Consider the following 22,814-nt stretch of genomic DNA (forward strand, 5'->3'; position numbering starts at 1 on the left):
CTGAGGCGCTTTTTGGAGGGCGGCGCCATGTCAAGAATCGCTGCAAAATGTAATATTAACGCTAAATGTAATAACTTCGACGCAAAATGTAATAAAGTATTCAACGCAAAATGTAAAAATGTAACAAAATGTATTCAACGCAAACTTTTCATGCAAGGGATTTTACTTAGACATTTTGAGTGATTTAGCCGTGCGAAAAAGCAGCCAGTCGTATTCTGTAAATGTTTTTCCAAACCGGCTATGAACTGTTGAGCCTAAGTTCTTAAAGAAAAAATACAGAAAAATGTGTAGAAAACGCAAGAGGACGTACGCTTTCTAGCACTGCCATAAATCCCTGAAATAGTATATATAGTTAATATTACATTTTGCAGCGATTCTCGACATGGTCCCAATTTCTATCGTATTCCATACTCGTTAGTGTGGCACCCGAAAAATAGGCGTCACGATAAGTAGATACGGTAAGAGAACGCCAGCCCCCCGATCTGAAACTTTTAAGAGTTGAGAATAAAACCTGTACACCTGTTATTCAATTTATGCATAGGTGAACGTACACTGAATCATGATACTGATTTCGAAATACCATTCACGTCATTCGTGAGTTATTACATTTTGCGTTGTTACATTATACGTCAGAAAAGTTCTTATATTTTGTGTTGAAAAGTTCTTACATTTTGCGACGGTTATTACATTTTGCGGCGTAACAGGGGCCTACATTCGGAATTTATGGTAGTTTGTCTTGTGTGCACATTCTTAGGTGAAGACCATCTTCAGAGTAAGTTAAGTATTTATTTAACAGGGTTGTCCCTGTTCATTGGTATTCTTGAAAAGAGGAATGATGTCATCTAATGGAGTCAAACTCTAACCAAACATTGACCGCCATTTGGCCGACACAAGAGCCTCAAAGGATGATGAAGCATGGGTGGGAACAAAAGGAAGCTTTCATTTCCCATGCAAAAATAAAACAAAAAATACATCTGACACGATTAGAAACACAGCTTGAGAAAAGCACTGTGTTGAGAACATCATATGTTAAAAGAAACCTTATCACTGTATATAGTTTTAACATACTTGATAATTTTAGCGCATTTTTTTTGTAATTTGCCATGCTTTCAAAGAATGACAGTAAAGTTAGGTTCGCACACATGCTGGCTTGCTCTTGCGGGCATGTTTTGTAAGAACGCGTCAGGCAATAGGGACCTTAAGCAGAGACGACGACGACGACGACGACGACGACGAAACTTAGAAAATTACCTTCGCGTCTTCTGAATAAATTCGCGATGATTTATACTCTCTCAGTTTGTGCAATGTAGCCGAACTATCGGGGAGCTAACGTCGTAGGGGCGCCGTTAAAGTTCAGAAAGAGAAAGGAAGATTAATCATCATGCGTTCACGTTCTCCATAAACCCTTAAATTTGGTCATTTCACGTTGTTGTTTTGCAGAGGACGACAAAGAAATGTACCAAAGTGTATAAAGCACGTGCAGAGCCAGTGTTTTCCTAATTAAAACTATTGTTTTCTGACGTTCTCGTTGACGTCGTCGTCGTCGCTGCTGACTTCACGCAAACACGACGCCGACGGCAACGAAAACGTCAATAAAGAAAAGGCTTAATGAGCTAAACAATGCTGTGCACGTGCATTACAAAATTTGATACATTTCGTCGCCATCTTTGGCCAAACAACAACGTGAAATGCCCAAATTCAAGGTTTTATGGAGAGCGTGAGCACGTGACAGTAAATTTTCATTCTCTGTGCTAACTTGAAGACCGTTCCCACCAGTTCTGTTACTGGATAGTTCGGCCATATTGTACAAGTTGGACGAATGCGATGAAACCGCGAAGCAGTACAAGTAACACGAACTTGTATTTTCAAGTGACGTTTTCGTTGGCGTTGCCGTCGTGGTTGTGTAAAGTCCACAGTGACTTGCATGTCACGCAGTTCAAGAGTGGAATTTGCAGCAAATCCTATCTGTGGTAATACAGACTGAAAAAGCCGCTTGATCTTACTGGTGCCCATATCAGTGGTTAACTAGCATGAATGCATTTAACGTGTAAAAATCAACCACCAAATTTCAAAGTTTGAGTGTCTAAAAATTTATTTGTAATTTTTTAGAGACTATACAACTCAGGTTTCGTACTAGATAATATTCGAGAAAATACATTTGCTTTGAATTCATACAAAGTTCCTTTCTTCACTGCTTGTCAGCGCTACACCTTCTATTCCAAACATTCCAGTTTTGTTTTTTAAATAGTCAACATTCTTTAGTGTTACTGTAAAATCAAGTCAAGTGTCAGCTGCCAAGTTCTAGTTCTCGTATCTCCTTTATAAGTGAATCCTCTGCTGATATTTTGTCAAGCTAAAAAAAAGTAAATGAAATAAGTAAAAAAAAAAAACATAGAACTGTTTTCCCCTTTCAAAAGTATTTTTCATATCTGAAGCCAGATTCACTAAGCCTCCAAAGTTAACCTATGATTACGGGCAAGATTTCCGATTTTATCACAAAACGAAGCGCAAAGCAGCGGATAAAAGATTGAAGCAACATCTCCTGAAGGAATTCAAGGCCACATGCATAAACTCCAGTGAATCTGAGCTAAAACAACAATAAGCGATCTGAAATGCATTTAGGTTGGTTATTACGTTATTGTTGCCTAGTACGTTATTCCTCTAAGAAAGAAAGTCGATGTCTAGTAGCAGTCCAGGACTTCACTGAGATTTCGAAAATGGGGGCTAGAGGTAGGGCACCGGAGCAGCGAGAGGCAACTTGGATATTCTCTTTTATGGACAATGTTGGTCAAGATAATAAAACCAGCCAGGCAAGGTCGTTTTCACAGGGAAAACTTTTTTCAATTTTGTGCTCCGAAAATAGACGGTAGTTATGATGTGTAATCGCCCAGTGCCTGAGCCGAAATGAAACCCCCTTGCCCTGAGTCTATACACAGATGTGCCCAACTGGAACTTGCAAATATGGTGTACGCTGTGTCCATAACCACAACTTGGTAAACTTACGGGAGACAAGTGACCACGTTACAAATGAGGAGCTCAGAAACCCACAAAACTGGTAAACAAACGAATAGCGTCAAAGGGTGTTTCAGAACATTGGAAGTTCTACAAATTATTTTCTATTTTTTAGGAGAAGGTGGATTTATATAGCATTCTTAAGCAAAATAGACAATCTCCAGTTTTATTTTTAATTTTGGAATAGCCCACAAGTTTGCTTCCCACCTTCTCAAATGTATTGCTGTGTGGCTTATGCAAAAAAGAGGTTAAATTGTAGCACAATAATACCTTCATCGCCCTTGGTGATCTCACCTGATTTTTCTCGAGTGTTTTCCCTGTTTTCTGTTGCTCTTTCAGGTCTTCAATTTGCCGCAGTTTCTATAATGGGGCATTAAAAAAGACAGTATAATTTAGTAAGTTCCAAAGAGCAAACAAAAGGGGTATCTATTCTTTTGGAAAAACATACCTTTGGTAATGTTTCTGTCATAGTCTTCCCCCTCCCCCCCCCCCCCTCCAAAAAAAAACAACAACAACAACTTTTGCAGCCCGATACCCAGTTGTCACAATATTTACGTTTATAGACACTATGCCTTACAGAGGTGATCCAATTACTACACGCAAATAACACTGTCTGTAGTTGTCATTGTACATTAAAGCTACCATACTTTACGGTTGTTCTGTAACCAACCTTCATGCTCATTCCATTTTTAGAGCTTTTTAGCCCTTGTTTTGAAAGTATGGATTGTACAATACAATACAATACAATACAATCCAATCCAATCCAATCCAATCCAATCCAATCCAATCCAATCCAATCCAATCCAATCCAATCCAATACAATACAATACATTACAATAGATATTTATCGTGTCATACACTAAGCTATAGGTAAAGGTTGTCTGTGATGACACAGCAGCTAGTTTTCAGGTATTCCACATAAATGAATGTTTAAAAGGTAAAAATAAACATGATGTAAGTATATACCGTAAATCTTGGTTATAAGCCCACCCACTTATAAGCCCCCTTGGTTATAGGCCCATCTATTTCTAAACAAAAATGTTATTCCTGTTTAAGCCCCCCTGAATATAAGCCCAGGCCAAACCCCTTACGAAATTTACGGGATTTTACGGTATAACATTGCTTTTGGTATCTGAATATTGCTTGTTTCAATATTCGTGAAAAAAACTATTCCTGTATTGGTACTTCCAGTGGTTAAAGACATGTCCAGTTAATGCAGGGCATATACTGTAACCCATAAAAGGTTGTCTGCACAACTACAAAAACAACTAAACTACATAAGATACACTAATCGATGCCTGAACCCAGTAAAACCTTGTCGTTCACTTTCACCACTGCGTTTGGCTGGCCTTGGAGGAAATATATGGTGATTGTCAAGATTTGAAGGAATGAAGTGTGACCAAAAGTATCTTCAGGAAAATTTATATCTAATGAGGCTTCATCTGCAATTAGTAAGTGTACCTTTCTTAAATTTCTGAGCTTCTTTTCCTTATCTGCTGGTGGAATTGCACTTGTCACAGTAGATGTCGGTGGAGGCGAAGGTGGATTTGGATTCACTGCCTAAAGTATACATTGAAGACGTTTGATTATGTTCAGCATACAGAGCCGTGGGTTTTGTAAAAATCTCTTAACCACAAGGATTGTAATGTTATGCATCAATGAACGGACCTCAGTTAACTGCTAAGACCCTGGTGTTTAAGTTTGATTAGTGTGATATTTTGCAATTGATTGACTGATTGACTAAGAGATAGGATTAATTGATTGATCAAATAATTGTTTTATTGACTGACTGAATGAACGACCAATCAACTAGTAATTCACTGACTAATAATTGGCTCCTTCATGGTTGATTAATTTGCAGATCTGATCATTGGCCAAATACTGGGCTGTATTAAAAACACCACCAAAGGTAATAAAACATTGCATGATAACTGTCTGAAAATTTCTAAAGACTTCTGTACACAGCACCAGAAACTAAAATAATGTTTCGAAAGCTATTCAGTCTTGAATAACGACAGTATAGGTGTTTTTCCCTATATCAGTACATTCATAATTAAACAGAAGAAGAAGAAGAAGAAGAAGAAGAAGAAGAAGAAGAAGAAGAAGAAGAAGAAGAAGAAGAAGAAGAAGAAGAAGAAGAAGAAGAAGAAGGAGGAGGAGGAGGAGGAGGAGGAGGAGGGGAGGAGGAGGAGGAGGGGGAGGAGGAGAAGAAGAAGAAGAAGAAGAAGAAGAAGAAGAAGAAGAAGAAGAAGAAGAAGAGGGGGAGGAGGAGGAGGAGGGGGAAGAAGAAGAAGAAGAAGAAGAAGAAGAAGAAGAAGAAGAAGAAGAAGAAGAAGAAGAAGAAGAAGAGGGGGAGGAGGAGGAGGAGGGGGAAGAAGAAGAAGAAGAAGAAGAAGAAGAAGAAGAAGAAGAAGAAGAAGAAGAAGAAGAAGAAGAAGAAGAAGAGGGGGAGGAGGAGGAGGAGGGGGAAGAAGAAGAAGAAGAAGAAGAAGAAGAAGAAGAAGAAGAAGAAGAAGAAGAAGAAGAAGAAGAAGAAGAAGGAGGAGGAGGAGGAGGAGGCGGAGGAGAAGAAGAAGAAGAAGAAGAGGGGGAGGAGGAGGGGGAAGAAGAAGAAGAAGAAGAAGAAGAAGAAGAAGAGGGGGAGACGGAGGAGGAGGGGGAAGAAGAAGAAGAAGAAGAAGAAGAAGAAGAAGAGGAGGAGGAGGAGGAGGAGGAGAAGAAGAAGAAGAAGAAGAAGAAGAAGAAGAAGAAGAAGAAGAAGAAGAAGAAGAGGGGGAGGAGGAGGAGGAGGGGGAAGAAGAAGAAGAAGAAGAAGAAGAAGAAGAAGAAGAAGAAGAAGAAGAAGGAGGAGGAGGAGGAGGAGGAGGAGGAGAAGAAGAAGAAGAAGAAGAAGAAGAAGAGGAGGAGGAGGAGGAGGAGGGGGAAGAAGAAGAAGAAGAAGAAGAAGAAGAAGAAGAAGAAGAAGAAGAAGAAGAAGAAGAAGAAGAAGAAGAAGAAGAGGAGAAGGAGGAGGAGGAGGAAGAAGAAGAAGAAGAACAGCCATGTACACCTGTTCCTCCCCAATGGCCTCTTGCTCCTGTTTTGCTCTCGCTTTCGCCTCTCTCTTTTTCTTGTTCTTGGCTGCAGATTTGGACATTTCTTGACCTTCCTTTTGCTTCATATTTTCAGCAGGTTCGTATTCGTGCTAAAATGGGAAATGACTGTAGCTAACATACATACATAACAAGTTTATTCGGGATGTACGCAAAAAGTAAATAAAATACATCTTGAAAAGGAAACATGAGGTTAACCCTATAACGTTTCCACAAATAATACTACTGTATGATTGTGTGAATAATTATTGTTCTCTTGTGTAACTATTTCAGATTAATTCCATAAACGAAAACCACATTATCTCACCACTTTGACTGATGGGGCAGTTCCTCTAAGTCGTGGAGGTCGGTAAACATCTTTAGCTGAAAAGGGAAAGCAGTGGAAAGAATGTTACTACCTGCTTCGTCTGGTGAGAAGATCAAATACCGCAAACAAATCTTACGAGTGGGAATTTCAGTAAGCTACTTAATTTAATTACAATAATTATTACCTTTAAAGGTTTGAACAATTTGTGAAAATATTCGAACATCAAATATGCCCAAAGTTTGCCCGACAATAACTCAGAGATTTTGGACTTTTAATCAAAACAATAAGATATCCAAACACCACAACAATTTGCACAGATACATGACTCACTTTCTTGTCTAAATTATCTTAAAATTGTATGACAAGCAAGGAAATGCATGTTAAGTTTTGAAGATCATTTTTATATTCAAATGGCAACGTTTCACTGTCCTGTTACTTTAGAAACTTAAGTAAATGTAGCTCTTGCTGATGGAAAAATTTTCTCAAGGGTTCCCAGAAGATTACCTAACAATAGTCCGACATTTTCCAGAGATCTGTGAAGACTTTGGTTGAGAACACTGTACAGTCAAAATGACAAGATGTCAAAATCCAACAACAACTTGCAAAGATGGATGACACATTTTCTCTGTGAAACTGACCCACGATTTCAAATAACTGAGGATTGGGCGGGGTTTGTAGGCATTTGTCATAGTCATTTGGAGCAGCAAGCTTGAAAAATCCACTCTGTCAGAAAACACGAAAAAAACCCGACATTTGGGTAACCATAACATTAAAAAGATCACATATTTGAATGCTATCTTCATTCAACTATAATAAACGCAAAAACGTTAAATCCAGTTTCTTTAGCATGAAGCAGCAAGGCGTATCAGTATTAGTACTACCCCCGGGCCTGGATGGGATGCTAGTCCATCACACGATACCCAACATGAAATTACCAATGCCCCTTGGATTGGATGCTAGTTCATCACACGATACCCAACATGAAGCTACCAATGCCCCTTGGATTGGATGCTTGTCCATCACAGGATATACAGCATGAAGTGACAAGGAGTAGACTACCCCCCCCCCCCCCCCCCCTGGATAGAATGCTAATCCATTGCAGGGTTACGTCTTTAAACAGGATTAAACTACTAGGTTTTCCCAATGGAAAGATACAGGTCAAGATACAATCTGAAGCAGTGTCATGTCTCAGTGTCGTGTCTCAACAGAAATCCAATCCCTAACACACTGACAACTCAACTGCCAGGCCGGCCGACAAGTTTTGGACACACTTTACACAAAAGAAGTAAGGAAAGTAACTCACTTTTTTGCTGCTCTTGTGTTGCAGTAGCAGTAACAGACTTGTAGTTTATCACCGGTTCCTTAAACACACCATCAGATACTGGCTGCCACTTGACCTAGTAATTAAACAAACAAACATTCATCAAATAATTAACAATGCTAAATGCACATTAAAAGTTTACTTGGATTTTCAAACAATTGGTAATCCTTTAAAACGACTCCAACACAGTTGAGTCTCTGATTGGTTGTTGTAAGCAGCCATGAAAGGACAATAGCCACATCGAGTCATGAAGTTAAGACTTCACACCCTCTCTGGTTAAAATAAAATTACAACAAAAACAACTGCCTAGATTCAACTTGCCGAGGTCTGTTGACCAAGCAGACAATAATTTGCTTTCCTTTCCGATTTTAGCCAAGGAAAGTTTAATATTAAGGCCAGCATACTCTTCAAATTAATACTTTTTCTAATAGGCCAATTCTGAGTTGCTGTGTACCTCGCTATGAAAGCAAGCCTATAAGTGCAAAACTTTTCATATGGAAATTAGTTTTGTTTGTACTTGAATGTAAACAATAAAATTTTCAAAGCAAAAACTTACGCACCTAGCCTCACTTTCATAATGAGGTTCAAAGCAACTCAGAAATGCTCTATTAGAATCACTGGTTTACTTCATCCTCATACCTCCCAGAGTTCACCAACATTCTTTTCATGTAACAGTTGGCCTGTGTAGTGCCAAATTTTATATCTGAAAGAAAGATAATTTCAAACAAAAGTATGTGATTCTTTAATTTCCGTTTATGGCCTGGTGCCAGTTTGCATTAAATAATAAGTAAATTTAACACCGTCCTTCAGCAACTGTTCTTTCTTTCATAAGTACTCCTTAGACTGTTTATTGATCAGTAGAGCAGGGACCTTAGGAACCACAATAGCAATGTCAACGAAAAATATAGATTCACTTCATTTGAACTGTTTCAAAATTATCCCAACTTGCTCAGTAATGTGGCCAAACAATAATTGCTCCTCAATTTTTGAGGAACTAACATTGTAACGATGACATTCAAATTAAGAGAGAGAATGGGAAATTTACCTTCGTGTGTTCTCATTCTCTACACAACTTTGAATTTGGTCATTTTGAGGATGATAAAGAAAAATGTGTAATGTGTGGTTCCAGAAAATATCCATACCCCCACCATGGAGGGAATTTCACATTGGACCCCTCCACCCTCCAGGATTTTCCATTTTAAGGTATCTTTTTAACCCCCCCCCCCCCCTCCCCCCACCCACCCCTTCGGGAATTCCTCAAATACAGAATACTACTGTTTTGTGGCATTCCCATTGCTGTTACTGACATGAGTTTTGAGTTCTCTACTGTCTTGAATTGAGCAATCTTGCCCATGATAACCATCCTTAATCACACTGAATAAATATGAGTACTGTATTAACATTATAAACTCTTCTTTTTTGTGATATTCATATTTATTTAGTCACTACAAAATTAAACTTTGTCTACAGATTTGCATCATAATTATAGGAAAGGAAAAAGTTCCATCAAACTACATTGCTACATGAACTCAAGGTACTGTCAACTAAAGCTACTGCAGTTATTTATGAAAGTGGACTTAATGAATTAAAATAATAAGAAGTTACAAGTTATGCTTACCCATTCCCTTCTTTGAGCCTTGGAGAGGTTGTTGCTGTCAAAATGTGTTCACCATCTGGAGACCACTCAAGAGATGTAGAGTCACTTGCCTTTTGAAACCATATAAAACATAAGTATGCCAGGCTGTCTCTGTGTATAATAATAATTATTACATGTAGAACAAACTTGCCAGTGTGTGATACTGTATGTAATACAAGAAACAAATTAAAGTAAATAACATGATAATTTGTTTAATCTGCAGTATTCTATTTCTAATTCTGATTTTCACAATTATGTACGAGTAATTACCTGTGGCTTGCTGATTAGCTTAAAATCTTTTCTGCTCCAAAGTTCCTGTAAACAAAGGTAGACTAAAGTTACAGACTATGGGAGACAAATTAAACTTATCTCTGGTTTTGTGGCAAAAAAAAATTTACCTTGAACCATATGGACCTTTGCCAATTTTTACTATTTTTTTTAACCAAAGTTGTAGTGTTATATGACTAATAAATTATTATCAAAACAAGCAATCATCTTACCAGTTGACCTCTAAGGTTTCCAAATCCAGCCAAACAAATAAGTGCAACAAGTTAAGGCTGAACACGAAATAAACAGTGAAAATTTGACTGCACGTCAAATTGGCAGAAGTAGTATTTTGTTTACTTTAAGAAGCCTGTGTGGCAGGTATGTATCTCTAATAATTATTACACTGCATGAAGGACCTAGAGTTACTGCTATCTGGTCCATCACAAGGCAGTTCCCAGCATTACTGATGGGTTGATATTCAGTCAACCCTAATCAACAAAGAACCACTTTGAGCAAGTCATGTTCAATGAAGATCAAGTTTGTTATAATTTTGACTGAAATAACTTAAAGCTCATCAGGCCAGTACACAGAATGAAGTGACTACAAGTATTACCACTGTCTCCTTTGATGGGACTGTAGTCAATCATAGGGTTGCCTTTAGCACCATTTTTTTGTTGATTGTCATGAGATTCAGTCTAACATAATCAATGCAAAAACGTTCTAAGTAATCAGTTGTGCGTATAGGCTACAAACTGCACTGTCTAGAAGACCTTTCTGTTGACCAGAATCATCATGGCTTAAAGCAACTTCCTTCTCCCTGACTGACATAGGTGTGTGTGTGTGTGTGTGTGTGATGTAAGCAGTCCTACTTTTTTCCTCAGAACATGTTCATAAAGCGACATTAAAATTATGGAAATAAGAAAAGTGAATGAGGAGGGATTGGGGAGAGGGAGGAAAAAGTAGCCAATGTTTCTTACGGCTCACTAGAAATTGCTCGGCCAGGGCAGAACTTAGGAGTAAAAAGAGACTGCTCGCAGTCCTGGGCTATGTGTATTGACATCTAAGCTCTATAGGCTATAAGAAAAGGATATTATTTCCTTGTGGATTATAAAAGATGTCATTTCTTGGTCCTGTTCCAAAGTCAAACACAGGATTGCACTTAAGATCAAACAGTGTTGCTTTAGCAGGCATGACTGGTTCAGGAAAATTGACAAAATGTCAAGGAAAATAAATCTTATATTCAGTAAGATGTATTTACTCACAAGCAGCTTTGATTTACACAATAGTGGTAGACCCGTTGCTCTGTGAGGCTCTCTCCCCTTTGACAAGTTGCTGATGATGTCATCCGCCCCAGCAAAATCTACGGGGGTTGCCAGATACACATCCTAAGATCCATTCATTCAAATATGTTGTCCCATACAATCTCAACTCCAATCTGTATTAGGAATGTATTCATTCTTTCTATGTCAAATGCAACAACAGTGAACAACAAGGATACAACCATAAACAACACAGAACTCTTTAGAGTTAGGACTCCACTGTACAGCATAAACTGGTCCTCGCTTGCCTATGGATGCACAAAATACAATGGACACTTGTTAATTTAAACAGCAGAAACATTTGGAGGATCTGTATGAAAAAAAAAAAAAAATTAATTTACATAAATACCGTAAAATCTGTTCAAACATTCAAACCAACATGAAATCTTAAAATAATAATTATTACATGACAGACATCTACAAAAAGTTCAGTTTTGCAATTAACATTATTATTCAACGTCCTTCAACTTCTTATGCGAGGAAGAAGTGTTGTGAACCAGAACCGCAAAGAGCCTGTTAAAGATGTTTTTTTAATTCTTACAATCTGTTTGCATGAAAAAGAATTGAAAGTTTATAGATGTAGTAAGGGAGACTGAGTGTTGGGTGCTAGAGAGATAACTCAGTGAGAACATAAATTTATTCTTCACCTAATTGTACCATGCTACTCTCTCCAGATGTACTGATATATTGCAGGGTCTGTTCACCATAATATGATGCACCTGACTTGTCAACATCAGTTGATGTAAGGACTAGAACATCTGTACCTAAAAGTGAAAATGAAAGTAAAGGTGCATTGGCATGGTGGTTAGCACATTGGACATTCAATCAGATTTTGGTCTGGACCAGAGTGTTGGTGGTTCAAGGGTAGGTTGGTCTCTGTCTCTTCAAGGGTAGGTTGGTCTCTCTCTTCACCCAGCTGTATAAATGGGTACTCGTGACATACTGCTGGGTGTAATCCTGCAATAGACTAGGGTGGATCATGCAGAGTAGCAATACTCTTGTAGTTGCTCCATGTTATACAAACAACAGACTGGTTAAGCTCCAGTCATGTGGGCCACTTAGGCTTGTAGTTTCACTTTCTCTTTGCCTTGAAAATAAAGCATCTACTGCTTGTCCCAAGAGGATGTACACTGAACAAGTATGTTCCAAACATTTGTACCATGACAGGACCTAAGCCACCTGAAATTTACCTAAGCCACCTGAAATTTAGAAGCAAGTATGGTTTGAGTGTCCTTTCCAAAGGCTACATGTACGTATTGAAAAAGTGTGGCTGCAAAGCAAGGTCTTGCTTTCCAAAACCTTTTTGCATGGAAATCCTTTAAATTCTCTAAAAGTTGAAACCATCATGAATACCTGCTCTTAAAATTCAAGTGCCTCAAGCTTGTGCATTTTGGTTATTTTTGCCATACTCATGCAGCTATACTACAAAAAATATATTGACTATATGACCCTAGCTGCAAAGGACCTACAATTCCAGCTGTATTAAGCGGTCGCCCTCATTTAAGTGGTCCATTGTCAAAGTCCCGAAAATTGCGTCCCTTAATTACTGTAATTTTGACCTCCATTAAACAGTCACCTCTACATTGTAATAAGTGGTTGCGGTCACCCTTTCCAACCAATTGATTTTTATTGTCATGACCTGTTTTAAACAGTCACTTTGTAAAAGGAAACCACTCAAATATGGTTATAAATAATGTGCCAGGCAATTGAATTTCCAACGACCTACAACACTGACTGTAGGATCTGGGCATTAATGTACATTTTATCAGTCATGCTTCTATACAGTGTTCTCCTTTTTCATTCCATTTTATTGCTGCAGTTTCTTAATAACCAACCAAGTGATTTTGTGAGCACTTTTGTTTTGTGCATAAACTGTATACTGTGTTTGACGTGTACTCTATGCATCCTGTATAAAGCAGTCAACCCGTATTAAGCAGTTACTTAGCCATTTCTTGAGGGCGACCACTTAATGCAGGTTCAACTGTATCTAGGATAAAAACAACAAGGAGGCAAATTTTTGGGGATCACAAATAACACAATACATCATTTATTTTATTCCTGCAAATGTTGGCATTTTAGGGAGCAGAGCTGAAGTTTACACCTCAGTCTGTGATGGACCTAATAGAGTTGCACCAAAATGTACCCAGACAAGCAACTACCTTTTTTGTTCCACAATAGTGTTACTCTGTCAGCCTTGAAGAAGCTTTTGTTGGCAAGGACAGAAGCTGGATTGTCAAAATTGGGGTGTCTAAACAGTCGCACATATGATGGAGCTCCCTAGATGAAAAATAACCACAAAATAAAACATTGCTTCATAAGGATAAGGGGGTTAGTTGCCAAGGGAACTGCAGTACTGCGTTAGTGGGAAGTGGAAACAAATGTTTGGTTTTATCAACAGAGCTGATAACTGCTGTAAAGAGATTTGAGTGCTGACATTTCGGGCATTAGCACTAGCCCCTCTGACAAAGAGATATTACTATGACAACATCAGCACTCAAATCCCTTTATGGTGGCCAATTTACTTTTATTGACTCTGTTGATTTTAAAAGCACTTGTAAAATTACAAGCATAATAAAGTGTGTTTTCAGTTGGTCTTTTTTTCTGGTACTAACATCAAACCTTGTTTAACCAGACTTTCTGATTGATTTTTTCTGGCCTACAAGAAGACATTTTCTGCAAAAGGAAATGACAGATACTTACATCCAGGTTTCGGATGTTTTCCTAAATTAAAATTTGGGTGTTCCTTTTGGTTTTATTGTGGGAAACTTAGAGGTCACATGTAAAAGCATCACTAACCAGTAGGTAGGTTTTTCTGAAGAAAAAATCTGGCTCACCTTTGCACCAGGGACATAAGCAGCTATAGTGAATGGAGGGGGGCCTGGAGACAACTCAAACTCTGTTACACCCTGAAGTCTAAGTTTAGTGGCAATTGAAGCTAAGGGGAAAATAAACAAAGTTATCAAATGGATGAATTTACATACCTACAAAGACAAAACTTTAAGGAATCTTTACTGTGAAAATGCTGAGGGTCATATTACTGGTACCACAGTTTCACTCAAAGAAAGTAGTTTCACTCTTTTCTCCTTTCTTATCACTAATAACTTGACATGATCATATAGATTATTTTATAAATTATTTATAAATATAAATGTCTTTTTCTTTTGACAAATTCCTTTGTTCGCTCATGTTTTCCTACACCTTGGTGACTTCTAGAGAGATTTAAATCACAAGCGAAATGCCATCCATCATGAAATTGACTGTACCAAGAAAATGTGGAGCACATTGATTGCATTGATTATATAAAATTTAAATTCCTTGATTTGTGTAGCATAGTTTTGAACACATACTAAAATCTGCATCATGGAAACAGTGTACTTCATTGCTGACTGAACGGGCACACACTGACTCATCTTCACTCCATTTTGGTTGCCTGGAAGAAAACAGACACCATGTTACTTAATCAGTAAGTACTCCTGATTTATCCTCAGGTTAATCCCATGATTAGACTGTAATCCCATTCAAGGGGAAGTAAAAGTTCTCCTGGTCATTTCATAGTGGGTACCCTGTAATAGACTTGCATCCCATCCAGGGGGGAGTAGTAATACTCTTAGTCACTTCATGCTGGGTATTCTGTGATAGACTAGCTTCCCATCAGAGGGGGGGGGGGGGGGGGAGAGTAGTAGAACAGTACTCCCAGTCACTTCTTGCTGGGAAGAGTAGCAATATTTATACTCACTCCATGCTGTTATCCTGTGATGTATAAGCATCCCATCCCATACAGGATGGGGAGAATAGCAACAAAAATCCTTCTGCTTCATGCCACAGAAACCAGAATAATAGTTACAAGCTGTGATCAGGTACTACTTTCTATTTTTCACAGCAGTCATTATATTTACAAACTACAGTACAATCTAACCACACCCAGCGGCACCAACCAAGTGTCCTTTTTCTTTTGGGAAAATCCAGTTACTAATCTTGCTGTTTGAAGATTCCAGATTTCCAGATTGTTTGTTGCTGAAGTTTGATCCCTAGAGGCTGATTAAAAAAGGAGATAGTCAAATCAATGAATTCATACATTAGGCTCTAACTAAGAAAAAAACTATTTTTAACCCACAATAGGGTAGTGTTACCAGTAAACTACCAAAAACTACTAACAACAAACTAATTAATTAATTATTCTTTTACAAAACTACAGCACTGTTGTGAAGCTTTGATGAATCAACTGCAACAGGTAAGTAGCCAAATGGAGTCAAAACTAAAGACAGCCTATATGCCGTTTCTCTTTTAGTCATTTTCAAATTCAGGAAATATGGTATTTTGAGGAAATCAAAAAATCATGCTTTCACATCTGTCTGACTGACCTGAATATTGTTCCCAAGTTGACAAATGAGTGCCTTTTGGTGAAAATGCCATGCATGTTGTTTTATCCTTTGGTAAACGGCAAACCAAATTGTACTGGGATGTTTCCACAACCAGTACACTAAGGAATAAATGAGTTAATAACTTGTCAATAAATAGTAGAGACAGTCCGATATGTAATTAGAATAATTACAACATATTTACCACCCAGTTGGCTTTTTAGATGATTTACAGATTGACTGACTGACTGGTTGATTGATTGATTGATTGATTGATTGATTGACTGATCAATATTGATTGACTGACTGACTGACTGACTGACAGACAGACAGACAGTCATCTGTGTCAGTAAATCTGGCTAAATCTGGTTAATCTGTCAGCAAATCTGGCCAACTGACTGACTGATTGATTGACTCCAGCCCTTTCAAAATGTACAGGTAGCCAGCAATTTTGCCTCCAAGAGACAATGATTTGCTTCTAAGTCCACATTAATTTGCCCAAGACCCCTTTAAACTTAGCTCAATCTACCCACTACTTCTGTTTTGTTGTATAATACTACAAAACATTTTAAAGAGCAAGCCATTTACAAGTACATGTGTTATTCAGTGAAAGTGCCACATAAAGAGAAAAGTAAAACTAAAATCAAAACACTGTATTTTCACCTTTGGCCATTGCACCAAGCAAACAGGGATCCATCAGCACTAAATGCCATCACTCTGCATCTTGGGGAATCATCACTGAAAAAAGCAGGTGAAATACAATCAATGTTTTCATCAATAGACTTACTCTAACTCTTAATTTAATGGTTGCAGTGACGTGATTGCTTTACCTCCGGATCAGGGGGAGGGGGTGGGGCGGCAGCGGTGGTTACAGTGCGGCTTGGTTCTCCAAACCCTGACTCTATTTCAGACCACAGTAATGTAACTTTGTGGTACCCCTTTTAAAACCTGGGCTGAGTTGCTCGAAGCATGGTTAGCGCTAACCATTGGTTAAGAGGTATTAAAACCTATAGGTTGTCATGGCATTTAACCCGGGTTAGCGCTAACCATGCTTCAAGCAACTGGGCCCAGGCCTCTAACTGTCTATTGTTTAGCATGTCATTTATGTGTGCCAGTGTGTTCATTTTTTCCCCCAGAATCCTGTGGAGGGTCACATTTATAGGTCCATATAATGACTCAGGCATGCATCTAACAAGCTGCTAACCTCTCAGTCTGCATTGCCAGATTGGTTCTACTAAGATGAAAGAAATTAGTGTATGATAGTAAGATTTTTAAGTGGCTTTTATTCTTAGTTCTTGAATTGGTGTTTCTCACACTTCTTTGGCCAGGCCTTCAACTTCTGTGAACCTTTCAAGTCTTTCAAGAACCCTCTTGAGAAACAGCCACTGAAAAAAGCTTTAAGCAGCAAATAATGCTCTACAGGGAAGAGGGAGCAGGCAGATAAGGGGATAGATAGTGGCATATATGTTGTAGGTTAAAATGAATCCCAGGTTAAAATGATTTCAACCTACGTTGATTTGTATTTTCCTTTTGTTACAGATGTAAATTACCCAACCTTAACAAAGGAAAATACAAAGCAACCTAGGCTGAAATCATTTTAACCTGGGATTCATTTTAACCTACAACATATACGCTTATTCTTATAGGCTTTGAAGCCTATGTTGCGCTAGGCAGTTTTTCTTTGAACTGGTCCCCCAATTTTGTTACAACACAAGTTGTCTATTGGTTGTATCGTAAAATATTCATCCAAAATGTGAATGTTTTAGAGGCGTTTTCTCTTTACAACACATCGCATGAAAACTACAAACCTTCCAAATCCCTCGTGGTATTTAAACGACGGCGGGCCATTAATCATAGATACACCATCCGATCCTCGAACTGCAATAAAACAGGACGGTCAATTTATTGTGTTTTCGCATTGTTTGAATAAAATTCAAGCACAAAGTCATTGAGTAAAAGCAAAATTTCCCTACCAGCTACAAAGGGTGATGCGGCCGCCATTTTGGACCAGGACCAAGGAGCGAAAACTGGGAACGACGTAAATTTTGATTGAAAACGAGGCTACTAGCGCCCAGTTTCCTTCGTTTCTTGGTCAGGCGATCACTCACAAAGAAGGAAACGGAACTATGTGGCGGATTACAACGAGATGAAATGAATTACTATTTTACTACAAAAGAAACATAATGGAAGCTTGTGGATTAGGTGTTTTGTGTTGCTTGAGACGATACCATCAACCCAGAAGTCCACCGACGAGAGAAGTCTCTCAGGTCCAGTTAGACACGGGACAAATGGGTTGGTAATCGGTGAAATGTTATACTTCGCTTGACTAATTTCATTTGTCTGCCATTTCATGTGAGAGTCTGCTTTGGTGTTTCAGGAAACGAGGTTGTCATTGTGAAATCAGGGAAGAGGATTTGCGGATCAGGGGCAGCTCTGGCGAACGCAGCAATCGTTCAAAATAAATGCTACTTTGAAATGAAAATACAATCAGGAGGTTAGGTTTCATACAGTGTTTATACGTACAGTGAGCTAGCTTACTAACGTTCTCTTACTGAGAATTTTCACCCATCTTTCTTTTAATAACTTCTCTCGTTTCCAACTATAACGTAAGACTTTTGTTTATGCATTATGGGTCGTGAAGCTGAAATGAAACCTACGTTTATACATTGAAAAACTATCATCATCATCATCACTGGCAATTTCTCTTAGTGGAGGTTAGGCTGTTATTATAATGACACTTCCTTTTAAACGGTTTCAACTTTTGCCCAATGTTCATTCAGCAAAAGTTGAACAAAAGTCAACAATTGTTCAACGCGAAAACAATGTTGTGTGGATGCCGTACAATGGTTTCAGCTTCACGCTTGGGCCATAAATCAACAGGAAAAAGCTCGGTTTGTAACTTACGGTGGACCGAGTAAACAAGCTAAGTAAGAGGTATGTACACTGGTATTACTTGGTGACATTATCTGTGGTAACTATGGGTTACCATGGGGTAACCATAGTTGCATGGTAAACCTCTATCAGGATGTTTATTCTACTAGCTTTGCTGTTACGAAAAATGGGAACTCCTTTTGTTTGCATTTGATTGATGTATACACAGTTCAGGTGTCCAATATAGTTATCCATAGCTATAATCGGACACCCAAGTGACAAACTCTGGTAATCTGACAAAATTGATAGGAATACAGGGAACCAAACAGAATTGAGCATTCTGTTATGGGTGTAGTCAGTGCATTATTGAGAAAGTAAGTTGTTATGGTTATTGTCAGTTGTCTCACCTGGATCTCAAACCCTGACAATAATTCTGAGAAAACTGGGATGAACTCAAACTAGTTTGACAGTCATACTTATGCTATGCAGCCAAACACCTCCTTATTCTCTAAGTTAAGAATTGAACTGGACCTCATTCTCTGGGATTTTTAATCACAGGTGCCTGGGGTGTTGGACTTGCAACAAAAAAATGTGACTTAAACAAGATACCATTGGGGAACAATTCTGAAAGCTGGGTTCTAAGGTCTGATGGCACTGTCGCACACAATGGGATTATCAGACACAGACTACGAGAAATGCCAGAGGAAGGAGATATGATCGTAAGTGCATAACATTATAGTAAAAGTAGGAATACAGTTGAATCTCTGCTAATAAACACATCCTGGAGGTATTAATCTTCTAAGGACACACTTGGTCAAGGTTTCAGCCACATACAAATGCTTCATTTTAAGGATGGCTCCTTCTAATTCGGAAATCTTTTTGCGCAGGAGCACTCCTTTTTCAAGTAAGATATTTAGTGGGCCGGGTATTCTGCAATCGCCCCATTTTTTTGGCTGTTGAATTCCCAGAAGTACTCTGAAATTTCGCAGAAAGTCCGTGGCCTGAATAATAATTTGAGCTGTGCGCTCGCTCGTCGCCTGGTTAAAACAACAATTTGTACTTGAAGCGCAATTTCTACGCCATTATTTCTCGGATTTCCGCTGTCGAAACTGTTGAGTATTCCTTAGTAGTTCTTCTTTCGATTTACCATTTCGAAAAGGTGTGTTTTCCTTTGGAAAACGCAAAAATCGGCGACTAAAAATTTAGCAGCGCGGCCCACGAGGCAAAAAAATTGAAATTCGACTCCTCTTTCTATAGACAAAAAGCGGTTTTGTCTAGGTCCCCCAAAGACCTAAAAATATATGCGCAGTAAGTGGATTCTGATTGGTCCGTCCTTTCTGAAGACAATGAGAACAATGGGGGACAAAAAATCTCTTCTAGGGAGGGGTAAGACCCGACCGCGCACCGAACGCGAGGATGCCCGAAATCACAGCCGCTTTTGGCCGTCACGGTGCGTAATGGGTTAATCATGAGGGATTAGATCCCAGTACATGCCCTACCTGGACCAAGAGGAGTCCTGGAGACTATAATTATCACTGTACTCTTGGTTGTGTCACTTTGAATTGCCAACAAATATATTTGCATTGGTGGGGTTGTTAAAGTTGTAACAGTTCAGTTTTGTTAACAATAATTACTCGTACTACCAGTTCACAGAAACTAAGTGTTAATGATATTTGGATGCTAATGGCCAGGATTGAAATAGAGTGCAACTTGAAAAAATGGCCACTTTTCCCAACTGTTGTGATGTTCCTGACTGTGTATTTTGGAGAAATTATAAAAACACTGACTGAGGGAGAAATAACAATTATAATAATTATGTTCTTCGTTGGTGCTCTTAGAGCAATGTGATGGTACAGAAAAGGCACCTTGCCAAATATTTGAGCAGCTTTGACCAAAACACAACAAATTATCTGTGAGAGTGCCTCTTTAACCTTTAAGTAATGTTTTTAAACACGAGCAGCAGTTTTTTATCTGGATTTAAAACCATGAAGCCCAGCCAAGTGGTTTTAGACCTGATAAAGCACGTGCTGGGAGTTTTTTGAATGGCTTCAAAAACATTCCTGGAAAAGTGTGTGTCAAGGGAGCTCATAACAATGATACTTTTGTGAATGTTGGAAATTAGCACACGAGAAAAACATTATACACCGCATACTAATAAGGAGGAGGTTTTATCGGGTTTTAAAGCCACTGCACGTAATGTTTTATCGACCATTTGTTAGGGCAATGGGCTTATGAATTATTAATGAGTTTTTTAATTGCCATGCAAGACACTTGAGAGATAAGAATAAACCAAAGTTTAGGGTTTATTGAACTAACTAGGTTACAATCTTGTCCTTTTAGGCTTGCACATATGACCATGTAGAACTGAATTTTTATCACAATGGAAAGCACTTACATTGTCCATTGACAGGAATGAAGGGAACGGTGTATCCAGTTTTTTATGGTAAGTGGACGTAATGGTATAAATGATGCAGTTCTGTCCTGTGGTCAACCTTTTTTTGAACATTACATCAAAGTGTGCTGCATCTTTGAGGCCAGTGCATGGCAGTTTATCGTTTATCCTCCCAGTCTTGAAGCCTGATAGCCTAAGAGAAACAGTCAAGGTTATTTGGTTATTTGGTTATTTCTGGAACCACACATTCAGGCAGTACTCATGCCCACCAAGTGTTATTAAAAAGAGATGACAGACTCTGTCTTAACTGCCATTGATCAGCTACTTAAGTTTAAAATAATGGTACAGTGTATCTCTGTGGCTCAGTGGTGTACCCCATACTCTAATGGAGGCAAAATTTGACAAAAAAGCCACATACAAGCTTCATGTAGAAAGGATCTATTTTTCCATCTCAAATTTTGAGGCCAGCAAATTATGTTAATGAGGGTCATCAAAAAGGTGTTGGTGTCTTTTGTGGCCCAACTACATTTTCTTTTTTTTTGGGTGGGGAGGGGTGGGGGGGGCATGGCCTAGCGGTTGGGTAACAGACTTGCAGTAAGGAGATCCCAAGTTTAAGTCCCGCTCTGACCTCTTTGGTTTGTTTCACAGTAGTTCTGTTTTCAAATCCAAGGCTGCACTATAAATAATTAGCCAACTAGTCTGCTTCCCACCAGTTGGGATTTTCAGCAAATGTTATGTTCAGTTTGTATCTTTATTTCACTGATTTATACTGTCCCCAAGTAGCACTGGAGTGTTAAATACTTAAGTATTAAGTACTGTATGTCAAATTTTGGGGGTTCTGTTGTTGTTAAGCCAGTGAAACATGGTTCAGCATTTGTTGCTACCTCAGTACATGTGTAAGTTCAGCCTCTGAATTCTGTTAAAAGGTGGGAGAAACATTATCTGAAGATAAATGCTAGTCGATAAATTTATGTGAAAAAAAAATTAATTAGGACTTTGCATATAAACTACATACCTTAGTCTGTTAATTTCTCTCTCCCTTTTTTTTCTTTTTGTCACTTTTTCGACAACCGATCAGAAGCTATAAATATGAGGATACAGATAAATTTTGTCCTCGTTGTGTTCTCTTTTCTTTCAGTTGATGATGGTTCAATAATTGATGTAAACTTCTCTGAATTTGTCTATCATGCTCCAGAAGGATTTCAGAAGATCATGTTTGAGAAGAATCTTCTATGATGACAAGTCAAAGTTAGGAATTATTACACTAATTCATGTGAATTTTATTTTAATGTAATTAGGAAGAGAAGTCAGAGTAGTCATTATTCAGATAATGTTATTTGCAGCCAAACTGGTTTAAAGAGAACAAGTTTGGACTTTTGGCTGAATATGTTGTAAAGTGTTTCCAACAGACCATTTACAGAAAGAAAGAGGCGGGGGGGGGGGGGGAGGGGTAACTCATATGAAAGGGGAGGGGATGTTCGTCGAAAATTTTGAATTTAACCCCTAAAGGAGACCAATCTGGGCATGGCCCAAACTTTTTTGACCGCATAAAAGAGACCAATTTAAAACACAGACAAAATAGTGACTTTTCGTGTGCAACCCTAAACTAGACCTTCACGGCTAAATATAATCATTATAGCGTTTTGCCCAGAACACCCTAAGTGAGACCAAATCCAAAATTTACACCCCAAAGCAAGATGACGAGCATCCCCGCCCCTTTCATACGAGAGTCCCACCCCATGCTGACTGGCTTGTAGTTATTGTCTATAAGAGTTGCATGCTTGCTCAATGGAAAATATAGCCATGTTATTGGAAAAAACAAAAATTTTGACAGCTGGTTTCTATGGTCTATACTCTTTTAGTATAAATCTACTAGTGTTCTATCACGAATGCCGTTATCTGATTGGCTACGCTACTCACTATCTATTCTGTGATAGATAGTGAGTAGCGGTTTTCAACAAAATGGCGGCCACTTCATCGCGTTTTCGAAGTGTCTGCGATGAGGATATAGATAATTTACTTGTTCAGTTTTGCACGACTAGTAGATTTATACTAAAACAATTAGATTATTCGCTCTTGATTTCTATGCGTAATAGCTGATTCAGGCTGCGCCTTCATCAGCTATTACGCGATAGAAATCTCGAGCTCATAATCTGATTGTTAAATAGACCATGAAATGACATCACAAATGTTCAAAACTTGGTAGTGAAATGTTTTGAGCATTTTATGATGTCATTTC

The 22,814-nt window shown here is 38.5% G+C and overlaps 2 protein-coding genes across 2 annotated transcripts; one reads left to right on the plus strand and one right to left on the minus strand.

The window, feature by feature from the left end:
• Positions 1 to 2,074: 2,074 nt before the first annotated feature.
• On the minus strand, positions 2,075 to 17,349 carry LOC146469372 (eukaryotic translation initiation factor 2A-like). Its single transcript, XM_085123435.1, has 21 exons — positions 17,286 to 17,349; positions 17,121 to 17,190; positions 15,976 to 16,050; positions 15,316 to 15,434; positions 14,890 to 14,989; positions 14,302 to 14,384; positions 13,789 to 13,889; positions 13,114 to 13,231; positions 11,602 to 11,718; positions 11,134 to 11,202; positions 10,727 to 10,828; positions 9,869 to 9,909; positions 9,639 to 9,683; positions 9,351 to 9,439; positions 8,372 to 8,435; positions 7,715 to 7,808; positions 6,412 to 6,467; positions 6,062 to 6,196; positions 4,474 to 4,572; positions 3,307 to 3,372; positions 2,075 to 2,353 (listed from the first exon to the last, which is right to left on the minus strand). The coding sequence occupies exons 1-21, from the start codon at positions 17,311 to 17,313 to the stop codon at positions 2,288 to 2,290; spliced, it is 1,737 nt and encodes a 578-aa protein (XP_084979561.1). The 5' UTR covers positions 17,314 to 17,349; the 3' UTR covers positions 2,075 to 2,287.
• A 42-nt stretch (positions 17,350 to 17,391) lies between these two features.
• On the plus strand, positions 17,392 to 22,004 carry LOC146469373 (SPRY domain-containing protein 7-like). The gene is made up of 5 exons (XM_085123460.1): positions 17,392 to 17,604; positions 17,690 to 17,806; positions 18,742 to 18,902; positions 20,524 to 20,626; positions 21,714 to 22,004. The coding sequence occupies exons 1-5, from the start codon at positions 17,496 to 17,498 to the stop codon at positions 21,809 to 21,811; spliced, it is 588 nt and encodes a 195-aa protein (XP_084979586.1). The 5' UTR covers positions 17,392 to 17,495; the 3' UTR covers positions 21,812 to 22,004.
• The last annotated feature ends 810 nt before the right edge of the window (positions 22,005 to 22,814 follow it).

This window comes from Pavona decussata, unplaced genomic scaffold (genome assembly GCF_977016875.1).
Source record: "Pavona decussata unplaced genomic scaffold, jaPavDecu1.1 SCAFFOLD_124, whole genome shotgun sequence".
In the NCBI taxonomy this organism is placed as follows: Eukaryota; Metazoa; Cnidaria; class Anthozoa; order Scleractinia; family Agariciidae; genus Pavona; species Pavona decussata.